At 35.6% G+C, this 14,350-nt stretch overlaps 1 protein-coding gene across 2 annotated transcripts in view; it reads right to left on the bottom strand.

Annotated features, from left to right (window-relative positions):
- Window positions 1-14,350, bottom strand: part of LOC149572307 (P-loop containing nucleoside triphosphate hydrolases superfamily protein) — a 142,730-nt gene that overhangs the window by 94,074 nt on the left and 34,306 nt on the right. For both annotated transcript variants that reach the window (XM_089813518.1, XM_089813519.1), the window contains exons 10-12: window positions 9,425-10,009; window positions 9,032-9,143; window positions 8,740-8,877 (exon numbers count right to left, since the gene is read on the bottom strand). In XM_089813518.1, coding sequence (XP_089669644.1) covers window positions 8,740-8,877; window positions 9,032-9,143; window positions 9,425-10,009 — 835 coding nt within the window. The remainder of the gene's footprint in view (window positions 1-8,739; window positions 8,878-9,031; window positions 9,144-9,424; window positions 10,010-14,350) is intronic.

The raw sequence follows: 14,350 nt of genomic DNA, 5'->3' as shown, positions 1-14,350 counted from the left end.
TTGCATGTTTCTAGTGTTCCTTACATTGAGACCTTCACCCTCATTGCTAAGATTTTCTTAAAAATTTCCATAGTTGCAGCTCATGTTTAAGTCATACAACAAATAGATGTGAAGAGTGTAATTCCCTCGAGGATTTTTGAGAGTGTGTTTAGATGGAGCGACCTTATGGATCATTTAACTCTAAAAAATGCCATTCGAATCCGAATTCTATGTTTTGAGAAAGGAGATTTCCCTTCTAGTTCTCTATATTTGATCACCATAGGGAGCTCATCATCCATCATTGGAAAAGTCAAATGTGTTTTGCACAACAAGATTGCAACGAAAAGCTTGAATTTGCTGCACTATTTTCGTGATATTAAGATCACTTAATCTTCTTTCAAGATTGCACTTGCTTAGTCCAAGTATGTTTATGCACTTTTACTTAGATTTCACATGGTTGATTGTAAGCTTGTCTAGACTCCCTTTCTACATAGAGTCAAGCTTGAGACCAAGAGTACTGCTCCACTTCTTGTTGCCACATCATATTGTCAACTTGCTAATAGCCTATTCTATTTGACTCATAGTCATACATATATCTCAAATGCAGTCATGCAAGAATCACATGAGAAAAGGCATATACATCATGCACCAGTAGTGAAGTCAAACATACTTTGAACAACAAGTTTGCAATGAAAACTTTGAAATTATTGCATTGCGTTCTCGAGGTCAAGATCACTTAATTTTCTTTTGACATTACAATTCTACATTGAGGGAAGCTAGGGTGATGAAGAAAGGTTTTGAATAGATATACTGAGTTTTGGGACAAGAAACCAATTGGAGGAAATCAAAGATATATTTCTTTAATACAACGAGAGAGATTTCAAACAAAATTGGTATTCAACTAGGCACTGCCAGGAAAAGTCCTTGCTATAGGACTATTTGGATTCGAATAAATATGCATTATGGAACAGCTTAATTCATAATTGTTTCAGCAAGCTCAAGGGTTGGAAGAATAAATAACTAACACTGGGAGCTAGGATACTGATGTTGTGATTTCTACTATGCCACTATTCTCAACGGCTTTCCATAGAATCCCACCAAGGTTAAGGTGGTAGAACAGAAAACGAGGAGATTCCTGTGCAATGGGAAGCAGGACTATGACGAAATTCCGTTGTTAGGCTGGGAGCATGTATGCAAACCAAAAGATACTAAAGGTGTTGGGTTAAGAGGCAGTGGGTGCAAAACTGGTTCGGATTCTGAATACAAATGAGTCTGTATTCTGAGAGAAAAATATTTAGATTCTAGGGATAAATATCGTATCCTTATAATCATGACCCCCAAGAGGATAGAGATTATGGAATTTCTTGATTGAGTGCAGACCAGTTATTATAAATCATGTTTCTTTGCAAATTGGGGATGGCAGACAGGTAAAGATTTGGGCTGATTCGTGGGATGGAAAGGAGGTTATTGCTGAAAATGCAGATTTTGCAGAATTGATGAGAGCTACTAGTTGCAGTGGGGTACTATGGTGAACGACTTGTAGTAGAGCAGAAAGATAACTCAGGCATGCTTGGAAATGGGAAAGTGTTGAAGACCTTCAGGTTTATGTAGTGCAGAAACAACAATTACACCAGATTTTTATTCACGTCTGCTGGTTATGAGTAGTGATGGTCATGAGGCAATTTGGTGTAGAACAAAAACTGGTGAAAATTCTATTGAACTGGACTATAACATCATAGAATGGGGGGAGAATCTAGACAACTGGCCAAGTATTTGTTGGAACAAGGATGTTTTGCCAAAAGCAGGTGCCTTCACATGGCTTGCTTGGAGGGTTAGAGTTTCAACCGGGGATAGAATAATAAAGATTGGTTTTGCAGGACCATTTAAATGTATTTTATGTAACGCAACCGAAGAGACTTTGGATCATTTTTTTTTGCAATGTGAGTTCACTGAAGAGTGTGGGAATATGACGACGTGTAGGTTGAGTTTTGAGTGTGCATTATCAAACACTCTGTGTGAATGGGGATGTATGTGGCCAGCACCTAAATTCAAATCAGGTTTAAGCAGCATTTAGGGTGCTTGTCCATATCAGAGGCAGATTCTAGATTCCTTGTGCGAATAGAAAGGGCAATATCAGAGTTAGTAAGTGATTCAGCCTCACACATAAATTTATCAAAGGTTTCTTTTTCCAGGTTGATACGGATCTTCAGTTGTGTTGGCTATTGTGCAAGTTTAGACCCATTCAGGGGCTTAGGAGGGATCATCCTTCACTTGAGATTGTGCCAAATTGTTGGACTCGCCCGGAGAATGATTGGGTAAAGGTAAACTTTGGCAAGGCCTCAAAAGGTAACCTGGGGCAAGTGGTGATTGTGTCATGTCCCCTCTTTAGCTCTATCTAGCAATGACATGAGAGTTAGCCTATTATGAAGTCTTGTAGGCTGGCAGTTGTGATCAAGGACTCAGTCACGGTTTTCAGCGTCGAGATTTGGTATTACAAGTAATAGTAGATCAATTAATAGCAATTCGTTGATTTTAGGAGGCAATTCCTTAATTGTAAGAGGAGATTCCTACCTTTTAGGAGGTGGTGACGTTTCCAAAGTTGAGGATCTATGAGATCACCCCCTAGTCTCAATTTTAGGAGATTTCAGTGTGCTCCCTATTTTTTAGGAGTATCCCTAAATTTGAGGGTGTGACTGTCAATTGGCCCAGGTTGTCCGGCATCAGTCATAGGCAGGTGACAAACTCAGTTTCATGTTTTGGAGGTGTTTCGGTTGTTTCTTGGCTACTCGGGAAATATTTTAATATATTTATATATTCCCCTGAGTTAACATTTTAATAATTTAAATAAGGCTAAATGTTTAGCCATTTTGGAGTAATAAGGAGTTTTCTAGCTCCATTTGGATTGATTTGCCCATGTGTGATAGCTCGTTGAAAAGAGCTCAATCTCTAGTATTTGATTATCACTTGTCGAGACTTATTTGATACTTGGAGCTATTTGTCATTAATAAAGTAATGATTTCCTTCTATTTGGACGCCTTTATTGGGAAAATAATGTTATATTATAAAGTTCAAATGAAATCAACTTTAGGGGTTCTTTTAGGGTTCGAATTGCCTTGGAGAGGGGATATAAGGAGAAGGCTCCCTAAAGATGAGTATCCCTATCATTTTGTAAACCTATTTTGGACGTCATTACTCTAGAAGAGCATTCCTCACCTAGGACGCAAACCCTAGTGTTGAGAGCAAATTTATTGGGACGTAGCCCTCAACAAGATCATATTTGAAGGTTCTTATGCATACAATTTGATCACGGCAGAGGATCAATTTCTAGTATTGCAGTCACACTTTGCAGGCAGTGGATTTATTGGGAAGGCGGCCACTTTGGTTCAGCATGGTTTTTCCTTATAGCAGCTCGCAGGAGGAATTCTAGAGTGTTTATTTGCAGCAGACTGGAGTTGTTTTATTGCAGCAGCTTGGGCTCTATCATTTTAACTTGTTTGGCTGTAGCTGGTTCCAAGCTTCAGCTAGTGTCAACCTTGTTTGAAGTACATCTGTATTGGTACTATTCTTAAATAAATCAGACTCTGTTGGTACGGTTTTAGAATCATTTCTAGAATAGTATGTATTGCTGCATATGATTTCTATCACTTCTATTTTATCAGTTACTGTTATTTATTCATTGTAATACCTATATTCTGAAAAAATACAAAAAGAAGCAACGTTCTTCTGCAACTTTTGTCTAGCTCTATAAGATCAAGGAAAAATCTACAAGAAAATATAATTTATATAATTAAACAAATAGTAGCAACAGAGCAAATATCCATTTGGAATATTTCAGATTGTGAGAGATAGTAAAGGTGATGCCTTGACAATCAGGGCCAAGAGGTTGGTGGAAGAACTAATAATGAAGCAGAGATGCAGGCAACACTCTTAGCAGTGCAAAAGGTGAGGAAGCTTGATATGAAAAAACTACATCTGGAATGGGAGTCTTTGATTACAATAATGGCTATTTTAAAGGGAGAATCGCAAGTTTGGTATTTAAATATGTATGGCAAGATTATAAGATCCTTATAAGGTGATTTTGAGGACTTCAGAATTTCTGATGTGAAGCGGAAAAAGAATATGGAAGCAGATATTATGTCTAATGTAGCAATCAAATTGAAAGATATGGGACAAGAGGAGATCATGGATGAATTTCGCAGTTTGGATGGCAATTCCTTGAATTGGGGGTATAAGTACTTCAAAATTTCCTTATGTTTATATACACTAAGTTGTAGGTGCCAATGATTATTTTGTAATTTCAAATGGTATATATTTAGGGTCCATTAATGTTCGCATGATTTTTCAGCCTGCTGAACACACCTAATTAGTCTATGCCTTGATAAGGCAGGGAATTAATGTTTTCAGTGGCCCCTTTTCAATTTGTTTTTTTCCTCCTGCGATGTCATAATCTAAAGTTTGGAAATGTTTTATTTTTAAAATATTTTTCTAACTATAATTTCTTTTTTCTTATTGGCTGGTTCGAATTTAACTAGGGTTTTCATTGTTTTTTCCATTCAAAAAATACAAAAAAATAATTCTAGACTCTTCCAGAAACTTCACCATTCACTTCTCTTGAAGCTTCTTCACCATTGACTTCTCTTGAAGTTTCTTTCCCAAAATGAAACCAATCATTTCTGTTTTTCATCAGCTGCACTTGCACATGCATCTGCAATGGAGCTATTGAACCAGAATTTATGCAGACCCATTAAAAGCTTCAAATTTTCCACCAGCAATTGTTTGAGATTTCTCTGGCGATAATTCATCAAGGAGCAAATTTAGATGTTGTAGTTCTTTCTCACACATTCCTGAACTGATCATTCTTTTTGTTTTCGTGATCCATATAAAATACAAGCGAATTTAACAATGACAATAGAATTTTCCTGATGCTATAAATTATCTGCTATTACTCACATCAGAAACCATTGATCTGGGGAGCTGAAGTTATGGCAAAAAAGTTTGCCCGTTTATGGTCAATGCCAAAAAACTGTCTATCCATGCCACTGAGTTTTTGTCCATGCCCTTAAGATTACATCTGCAAAAATCCTGTTACCTCCATAAACTCTCAGATTACATCTACAAACAAGAAATTTTGACATGGGAATTTCCATACACAGGCATATTCTAGCCTCCATGCCTGTAGAAGTCTTACAGGACCGTTCACATGGATTCCCTGGCTGATGGATCTGTGCAGGCAATAAAAGCGTTGAAACCCTCTGCGCAAATGAAGACATTATTCAAGTCAGAAAAGTTGGTGTAGTCTGCCCATTACTCCCCTGTTTCATCTATAGCTTACAAACTGAGTTTTGAAACCCATCAGCTGATAGGGAATGTAATGTTCGTGGAAAGCCCTGAAGTTAACATTGAATGGAACTGATTCTCTCCTGTTGGTATTTCGCTCTTCATAATTCAATATCTAGTCTTCCTGTTTAATTTATACACTGTTCTATGTAATATTTAGTCATGGTATTTATACCAATTCACTGCTCTTGAATTTCAACATCTATGATTTCTCGACAGTGTGGGTGTTCTCGTTTCGGGTACAGCTTCAATTCTGTGTCATTCATCACCGATTCTTCTGCCCTACAGTGCATGTGGATTTGAGGGGTAATGGACTACAATTGGGTGTACCGCAGTTAGAACTCTCGCCAGTTGTTCTCCATTAACCACTGTTTTTGAGTGAAGATTGCTCTCTAGGAAGGATTTTCTTTCACCAGACGAGGGCATTGATTTCCAGATTTCTTTAGCCGACTAAAAATCAGAGGGCCATCTGTCTGTAGCAAATGAACGGCAGGCTATGGGTATTCCAAATTCACATTTAACTGACGACAGCTCTTATGGACAATTGTGTTAGAAATATCAGGAAGATTTTACATTGTTGGGAAATAATTTTTCTTTGTTTACATTTCAAATTTTATTCTTGAGCGATGTTCACATCAATTAATATTTTCCATCATTAAAAAAGCATGTATGTTTTATTTAGAACTTTTATCACACTAAATCATATTGTCCATTATTTCAAAATGCTTGTTTTATTTAAGAAATCTCAAATAATTATCACATTAATTAATAATTTACAAAAAATTATATATTTACTTAAAATATTTTTACTGCTAATGTTTAAGGCCTTTTAAAAATCATTTAAGGCATACACATGTTTAAGAAATAAATATTCAAAGCAACTGTTAAATTATTATTTTTAAAGTTCAATAATAGTCTTTAAAGTTTACTTTGTAGCTCTATTTTTTTCAATCCATTTGATGTGATTAATTAGTGCTTTGAAGATGTGTTTCGACATTTAAAATCAGATTCTAGATTTCAATGATCTCAATAAAGTTAAATGCACATGCACCTACCTTCTACCCCTTCCAGAAGGCAGGGACTCAAAGCTCTCCCAGAGCTCTAGTTGTGTAATGATGACAGCAGTGCAAGTTGGCAGGCTTTGGGGGAAGGTGGCGTCAATTGCACTCATGTGAGAGTTCCAAGGCTATCATGAAGGATATGAAGCACGGATTTCTTTCAAAGCCTCTAGATTTGTGTGGAAATAGTTAAGATTGTTTCTGCTGGAAATAATCAAATTTCTTATCTGTGGGTTTGAACGACGGGGGTATTTGGTGTCCCCTAGAAACCATGAAAGTGAATTTCTCGCTTAAGATTATGCACATCCGGTGCCCTTTCTACGGCAAAATTTCCCACCACAGAATGAAGGGAATTTTGCGATACAATTACATGAGGTTAATCCAGACTCTAGAGGAGTTACTGGGCAATGAATTCATGGAGAGTGATCACCGTCATAGGGTAACGTGAATATTCCATCAGTGATGGTGCGGGCTATAATGATTGGTACAAGGGAAGAAACAATATGGATAATGAGGGCTTTGGTAAAACCAAAATGGATGGGCAGAATGGTTCAGATTATTGCATGTGCGGAGTTTGGTTTGGGATTTTTTGTTGAAAATAATGGATGGAGACAGGTGATTGGAGAGGGTGAAGCATCCTAAACCTTCCCTGAGCAGAGTATGACCGAGCAGAGTATGACCATGTGCAAGGAACTACAGATTGAACGAGCTAAGGTAGGTTGGCTTCTGTTGAAGGAGATTGTATGGAAGGAAGCACAACAGGCAGAGAAAGCTTGAAAGCAAGCTATGGGGAAACGTATTGCAAGAAAGGTGGCATGAACCATGCCTACGCCATGGAGGAGATCACAGAAGCGAGATGCGGGCAGATCTTTCCAAGCCCAGGAGGGAGAAGAGAAGGCCTGGCCAAGGTGAGGAGATAGCAGGTTTTCTTTAATATGTGGGCCTGGGGTTTTCTGATGTTTTAATCTATAAATTTTGTTATAGATGTGAATAGATACCAGCTTGAAGGAGATCGAGTCCATTTTGTCCATGGAATTTTGTTGGATGCCAATTCCAACTTGTACATGGACTTTTATGCTTTCAGGATATACCATTAATGATATACATAGTCACTTGTAAACTGTTTTAGACATGTGGAACTTCAGGGTATATAGCTAAGTGGTACATGCAGATTTCAGTTTCAGTTGCAGAAAGACTTAGATTATCATATGTGTCAGCTTTTATTACTAATATAATTAAATACATTACCGATCGAAAAAAATGATAAGTCCAAAGTTCCTGTACATGAAACCCTCGATGCAAACTCCTACTCCCATTGAGATGAAATATTGAAAAGTGTTGCAGATGATAGATACCGAGAAAGGCGTACTAAAGTAAGGTATGATCACAAATCTGAAACTGAAAGGTAATTTAGTCTAAAAGATCAAGAGATCAAGATTTCAATGAAAAGCATGCCAATAAGAAAAAATCTGAACCTCCAACAAATAGAACAAAAAAGACAATTTTTGTAGTAAAGAGTTGTTACAAACAAAATTCTAGAATCTTGTAAGGACAAGGGCATTTGGGGAGCAGAGAAAATAAAAAGACAGAGATTTGAGCAAAAATGCCAAATGGGGTGCCAACACACCCTTACCCCAATTTTGATGACAAAATTGTAAATTGATGTAATTCCCATGAATATACAATTTATAATGATAATTTTCCATGACAATCATTAAAAATACGTAATGCTTATCATATTTTATAATTTATTGATTGTTCATTGCCATTCTACTCTCATGATGAAGCAAAATTTAAACTCTATTAGTATTCAAATCTGATAGACTACACTATCCCAATGTTTTGCAAGCTCATTTGATATATTTTATAGTTGTGTTATACACTAAATTTTATTTATTTTAAGGAATTTAAGTTGATGAGTTTCTGGCATGTCATCAAGTCCAAGTCAAATTTGGTTCTGCCAATGCAGTCCAAATTTACAAACTATCATTAGTCCCATTTGAATTCCAAAAACTCACAAAAATCATAGTAACTTAAGCCCAAAGCTCTTGCATTCAAAAAACAAAAAGCCTACCATATATTAATCCAATAAGTTGAATATTTATAATATATTTCCTTCACATTTAGAAGGAGACAAAAGATTTTCATAACAAGCTGACAAGCTCCTACAATTGCAGAAGCTTCCTGAAAAGGGTTTTCATGCATCTTCCCATTGATTGAGCTTAAAATAATGACTAGCACAACTTATCATCACTTATTATTCTTGTTTCATACCAGATTTTGGTTTGATCTTGAACAGAAAACTGCAACTTGACAATTTTTCAAAATTAAACTTGAAACTTTCTAAAAGGAATTAGAAACAAACCATTTTTATTGCATAGCATAAACCCAAAAGCATTGAAGATAAAGAAGACTGGCTTGAGCAAAGGAATTGCAGTCCACTGGCAAGGCCCCGAGCATTTGAAACATGCTCCAAAATAACTTTTCCAGCCTGTCTCAAAGACTACACACAGAACACAACATTAATCCAATAAAAGAGCTGCAAGACATTGGATATCAAACTCAGCTTACACATGATTCAACAAAGCACCATCCGATGGTAAGTTCCAATTTCATGTTTGTAAAGGCTAATTCAAATGACCACAAACAGTTCTTACATCATCGGGATCCACTAACAACAGACACACAGTCTCACTCATCCTTGGTTCCCACGTCCATTGCTTGTAAAGTTCACTTCCTTCAATTTTACTTGCATAATTTGAGCCACACCTGGACATGCAAAATTCAGAAAATGCAAAAATTGAAACAATAACAAAAAAGTTGTAATTCTACACCAATAACATAGCTAAAATTAGTCCTCTGCTCAAATTGACTATCATAAGGCACATCCATATAAAAGAAAATACTATTCTCTGACCCCAATTTCCAATCTATTGAATTTCTCTTAAATAGTTAATGAAATATCATGTTTAACATCAAAACTAGCATACCATGACATGGATGACAGACAAAATGATAAAAAGTTGGCATTAGCAAATATAACATTTTACCTTCTCATTAGCCTAATTAGATCCACAAATTGGAGAGCGGCTTTCACTGAATTAATCGATCCCTTACCATCTGCACCATCATCACAGCCTTTGGGGTTTTCCCACATGAAAGGAGTACCAATTTTCTCAAAATACATGGATACCCACTGTGACACTGACATCGCTGATGAGCTGTCAATTTCAGGTTCAATCACAGAAAATCTTGCCAAAGCCCACATTACAGATTTTGAAAAGGATAAAGGTAAAACTGATGGTGAAATTCCAGATAAAACATCCACCCATAAAAGTGGAATACAAATCCATTCTTCACAACCACGTGCTGTTAACCTTCCTACCATATTGAAATCTGCCCAGCAATCAACATCAGCTTCTTCTACTCCATTAAATGGCTGTGGCTCATCATCATCTCCATCAATCTCACAAGAGGTTTTCGCAAAAGAGATATTTTGATTATACTTCCTTGCCCACAAGGAGACCAGAGCTGCTGCATCAGCAACAATAATTGTCTGAATGAGATCAAATGCGGGCTGACGGAAAGATGAGTAAAGTGATGAGTCGGTCACAGAACGGATTACAGATGGGCCCCTGTTAAATGATAATAACAGAGGTCAAGTATAACATATACAAATAGACACCATAAAATATTATTGCTAAAGCATATATGCTCCAGATTTTAATAATCTAGAGCTCAGAAATCTGGGAAAGGTTTTGTTAACCAGACCACAAAAAAAGAAAATATTAATCAATAATCTCATGCTGAAAACAACAGTTAAGTCTCACAATAATTATTCTAGACATGATTTAAAACTCATGCCTTGTCTATAATATCTTCGCTAAATAATAAAAACATTCAACGAGTACAAGAGAGAAGACCACAGTGATGAAACAAATAATTTATTATAACCAAATATAGAGAATATCATTATCCCCCAATTCATTTTTTAAAAGACATGTTTGTAGCATAGTGCCACAACTAGAATACAGTACAGAGGGAGGAAATTATCAAATGATATCACAATATACAAAAGAGAAGTAATAAAATTACAAAAACACCCAAGTCTGATATTGCATTCAAAGGATTGGATGTAAGTCCAGCCAAAGAACAGTAAAATCTCCAATGGTTGCAAAGAAAGTGCAGACGAATCAAATGAGATATCTGTGCATAAAACTTGAATCTATTATAGAATTACTCACCCCAAGGTAACAACAAACCACAATTTTATTTTTCAGGCGACAGTATAAAGAATTTACATAACATGCCTCCAAATTCAAAATCATCTTCGGCAACAACAAATTCATATAATGTTCGGTGAGGAAAAAATAAATACCAAAAGAATTCAGAATTTTTTAATAATATATCCACAAAATTATCAAAATAGTTTAACATTAATTAATTGATTTGAAATCATTATAAAAAAATGACACATTTATAAAAAATAAAACATAAGAAGCATGGTAAAGACTCAATATTAATAAGTTTAAACACTTAAATATTTCAATTTTAAAGGCAAGATTCTACAACACAACGGTAACTTGTGGGCCTCTCATGTGGGAGGTTTTAGGTTCAAATCTACTTGAGTTTAACACATAAAAATAATTAATTACAACAAATAATAATAACAATTAATCTAGGCTTCGGCCCATTATCGATCAATATATATATATATATATATCTCTTAAAATAATATTAAGTATTTAAAATTATATATTTGTTAAATTTATTTTTAAGTACAAGTCAGTTGTTTAAAATATGACATTTTAATAATTTAAATGTTAACATTTGTAAAGGATTATTTACATTTAATTTTTTAATAACAATTTAATGGAAAGAAATTAATATTTAACAATAATAAAGATTAAATAATCAACAGTTATTCATTAATTATTAAGAATTCTGCAATACTTCACCATCCTCCCACAACTCCTCCCTCTACATTAACAGCAAATGTTGGTTGCCTCTGATCCCGCCTCTCACTCATGGCATTGATAGGTTTGGTGCTAAGGCTGCCAAATGTGCAGCATATGCTCCTCACTATATTGGAAGACAACCTACAAAAGAGGCCCTGAGCAGTGTTAGACCTTGCGACAACCCTTTGACACATTATATGCAACAAGTAATCACTAGTCTGTGAAGTCAAAATAGGCAATGTTTATGCTTTGGTGTCAAGGGGACTGTGCAGAGACAGACAAACATGTCACCATGCTCTAATCTCCAAAGTAAATCTCTAAATGGGTTTGGGCTTCCCTAATCAACAAGATTTTGTTGTTTTGGTTAATCACTTTGCCACAATGCCAAAAATTTGTCTGAATAGTTTGGCTAACTAGGAGGATTTTTACAAATCAATGCCTTAATTTCTAAATTAAGTAAGCTGTCTAAAATTAGGTGAGTTGCATGCTTGCATTTTGGTAAACTGGAAAGATTTTATGGAGGATAAGATTTGCATATTACCCTAGGTCAAGGAATTTTTCATTCTTGAGCTTGAGTCTCTTGTAAACAAGGTTATGTTGCTAGAGAACAGCCCTTGGGTGACTTCCTCTATATGGAACCCTCATATTTCTCCTTTGATCTGCAAATTGTGACATTCTCCTCTGGTTTTTTGGTGCATTTACCATATCTTCCCTTCCATTTATTAGGATTATATAGTTTTTATGCGTAGGAATGAACCTATCCCAAGGTCTCTCTAAAAAGATTTCAATGAAGTTGGGAGATCGTTGTTTGATGCAACTAGTTGATTATAAAAAAGTAACTTTCAGTCACATAAAATGCTTCTCCATAGATCACTTTGCATCTCAATGTCAAAAGATGGCCATCTATGAAAATAGTAGTTTACATTCAAGTTGTAAGCCCACTTGATCAAAATAGGGAATGAGCCTCAACACTTTACAATAAACTCCCCCAAAATCACACAAGGAAATCATACCCTTCCAACTCAGATACGATAGACACTACCTTTGGAAAAGCTCCTAAAATCACTCACTGGAGGTAGATTTTTTGCTTCATCAATCCTAGTGTCAACAAATGTTGGAAAAAGACAACTATCAAAACCAAGTATCAAATGATTTTAAGGTCCTCGACAAAAGAGAAAATTCTTAAGGATTGAACAAAACTAGGCCCGACCATTTTTGGCTCAATGCATTCTCACAAAGTTGTTTCTAACTACATGTAATCTGGCAACAATAATACGATAGGAGCAATGTACTTCACTACTGCACCCTTGTTTATAGAGCATTAATTTGATCCTTTCATTTTATCTATTTCTATACGAAATACAACTCCCTTATGGAAAATTTGCCAATCAAAAGAAAATATGTATGGTTTTGACATTTGTAAACAATAACTTTATTAATATGTATTATTTTAAATTTAAAATACATCATAGAACAGTTTCTATTTATATTATCAAACATATAACAATTTAATTTACTTAAATATAAAACATTCTATATTTTTTTTAATGAAAAAGAAGAAACCTTCAAAAAAATAGCACAAAATACAAATAAAAAAATAAAAAAGACACAAAAGTTGAATACAAAGGAAAATTAAAAGCATTCTAGGTTGTTATGGACAGTCCTAACCACATGATGAAACAGCCAATATGTAAAACCAACAATTTTGCATCATAGCCTTAAAAACTTCATTTTTCTTCAATCCAACTGCACAATATGCCTTCAGTTCCATGTTACACTTCCTCTATAAAGTCACTTAATCTTGTTGTGACCTTTTCACAACATCACCCCATTTCAAATGTGATCCCCCTCTTTGGCATAAGGAGTAGGTGCCTTAGTTTGCTTTAGTTGGTACTAGTTTTTGAAGTCTCCAAGTCAAAGGGATGAGTTTGAGCATCTTTTACCCACCTAAGAGTAATTAACGCTTAGTAAAGTCCTAGGATGGTTGGGTCCGAGCTGATGAGAGGAAAGTTGGTCTAAGTTTAAGATCCAATCACCGGCTCCAAAAGAGAGTGGAAGTCGGGTTGGAAAATGAGAAGATGGAACCAAGGAAGTATAGCGCAAATGGAGAGTTCAAATTGATAAGACAATGGAAACAACTTTTGGTGTAAAGTCAACATGAACAACATGCAACCACAAGCAAAAATTTGAGCATGAAAACATATAGTTTTAAAGCCTTTAGGGGAAATGATTAAGGGAGAAAAGCATGAAAAGGAGTGGAAAATTTAGGAAATTTTAGATGGAAAGTTGACACATTTTGGAAAGCCAAGACATGAGATGACTTGCAAAAGTTGTACTTGGAGAGATTGGATTCCAACCTCCCGAAGCACAACCTTGAACTTGGGCAGGTTGAGATGCAAAATCAAGAACAAGGCCAAGGAATCAAAATTTCAGGTACAAGGAACTTCAAATGATCGAGCAAATATTTGTGAAGATGAAGCAATTTGGGAATCTTTGCCATCACCATCAATCCAAGGCTTAATAACATTGAGACGCATGATGAGATGGCGCCTATTCATCTTCAACCAATTAGAAGGCTCCAGTTGCATGAATCCAAGCTCATTAAATCAAATCATTCCAAGCGTACATGAGCAGTCCGCGTAATGTCATTACCTAACCTATTTTTTGATTGGTCCATAAAGGCATTATAATTTTCTCATTGGCCAACAAAGTGGCGCTTCATTGTAATTGGCAAGCATTTGATGCTTGTAGCTAGTATTTATCCTATGGCTTTGTCAGCATAACCTTGACCCTTGATCTTGATCAATCATGGCCCTTAATTGTATTTGAACAACTATAAAAGACAAGGCCTTATTATTTATAAAAGAGAGACTTGTTGAAATTGTTGCCATAATGCTACCAAAATTACCTCTTCTTCATTGTGATTATCATGGTGAATGCTTGGGAAGTTTTGGAGTATGTCATTGTTTCTACATTTCCTCATTGCAGATAATATCTGCCACAGCCCTAGGAGCAGCC

The sequence above is a fragment of the Cupressus sempervirens genome, chromosome 2 (genome assembly GCF_028749045.1).
Source record: "Cupressus sempervirens isolate cs-2001-9-10 chromosome 2, ASM2874904v1, whole genome shotgun sequence".
NCBI classification, from domain to species: domain Eukaryota; kingdom Viridiplantae; phylum Streptophyta; class Pinopsida; order Cupressales; family Cupressaceae; genus Cupressus; species Cupressus sempervirens.
The sequence above is the reverse complement of the archived record's forward strand: the minus strand, read 5'-3'. Positions and strand labels throughout refer to the sequence as shown.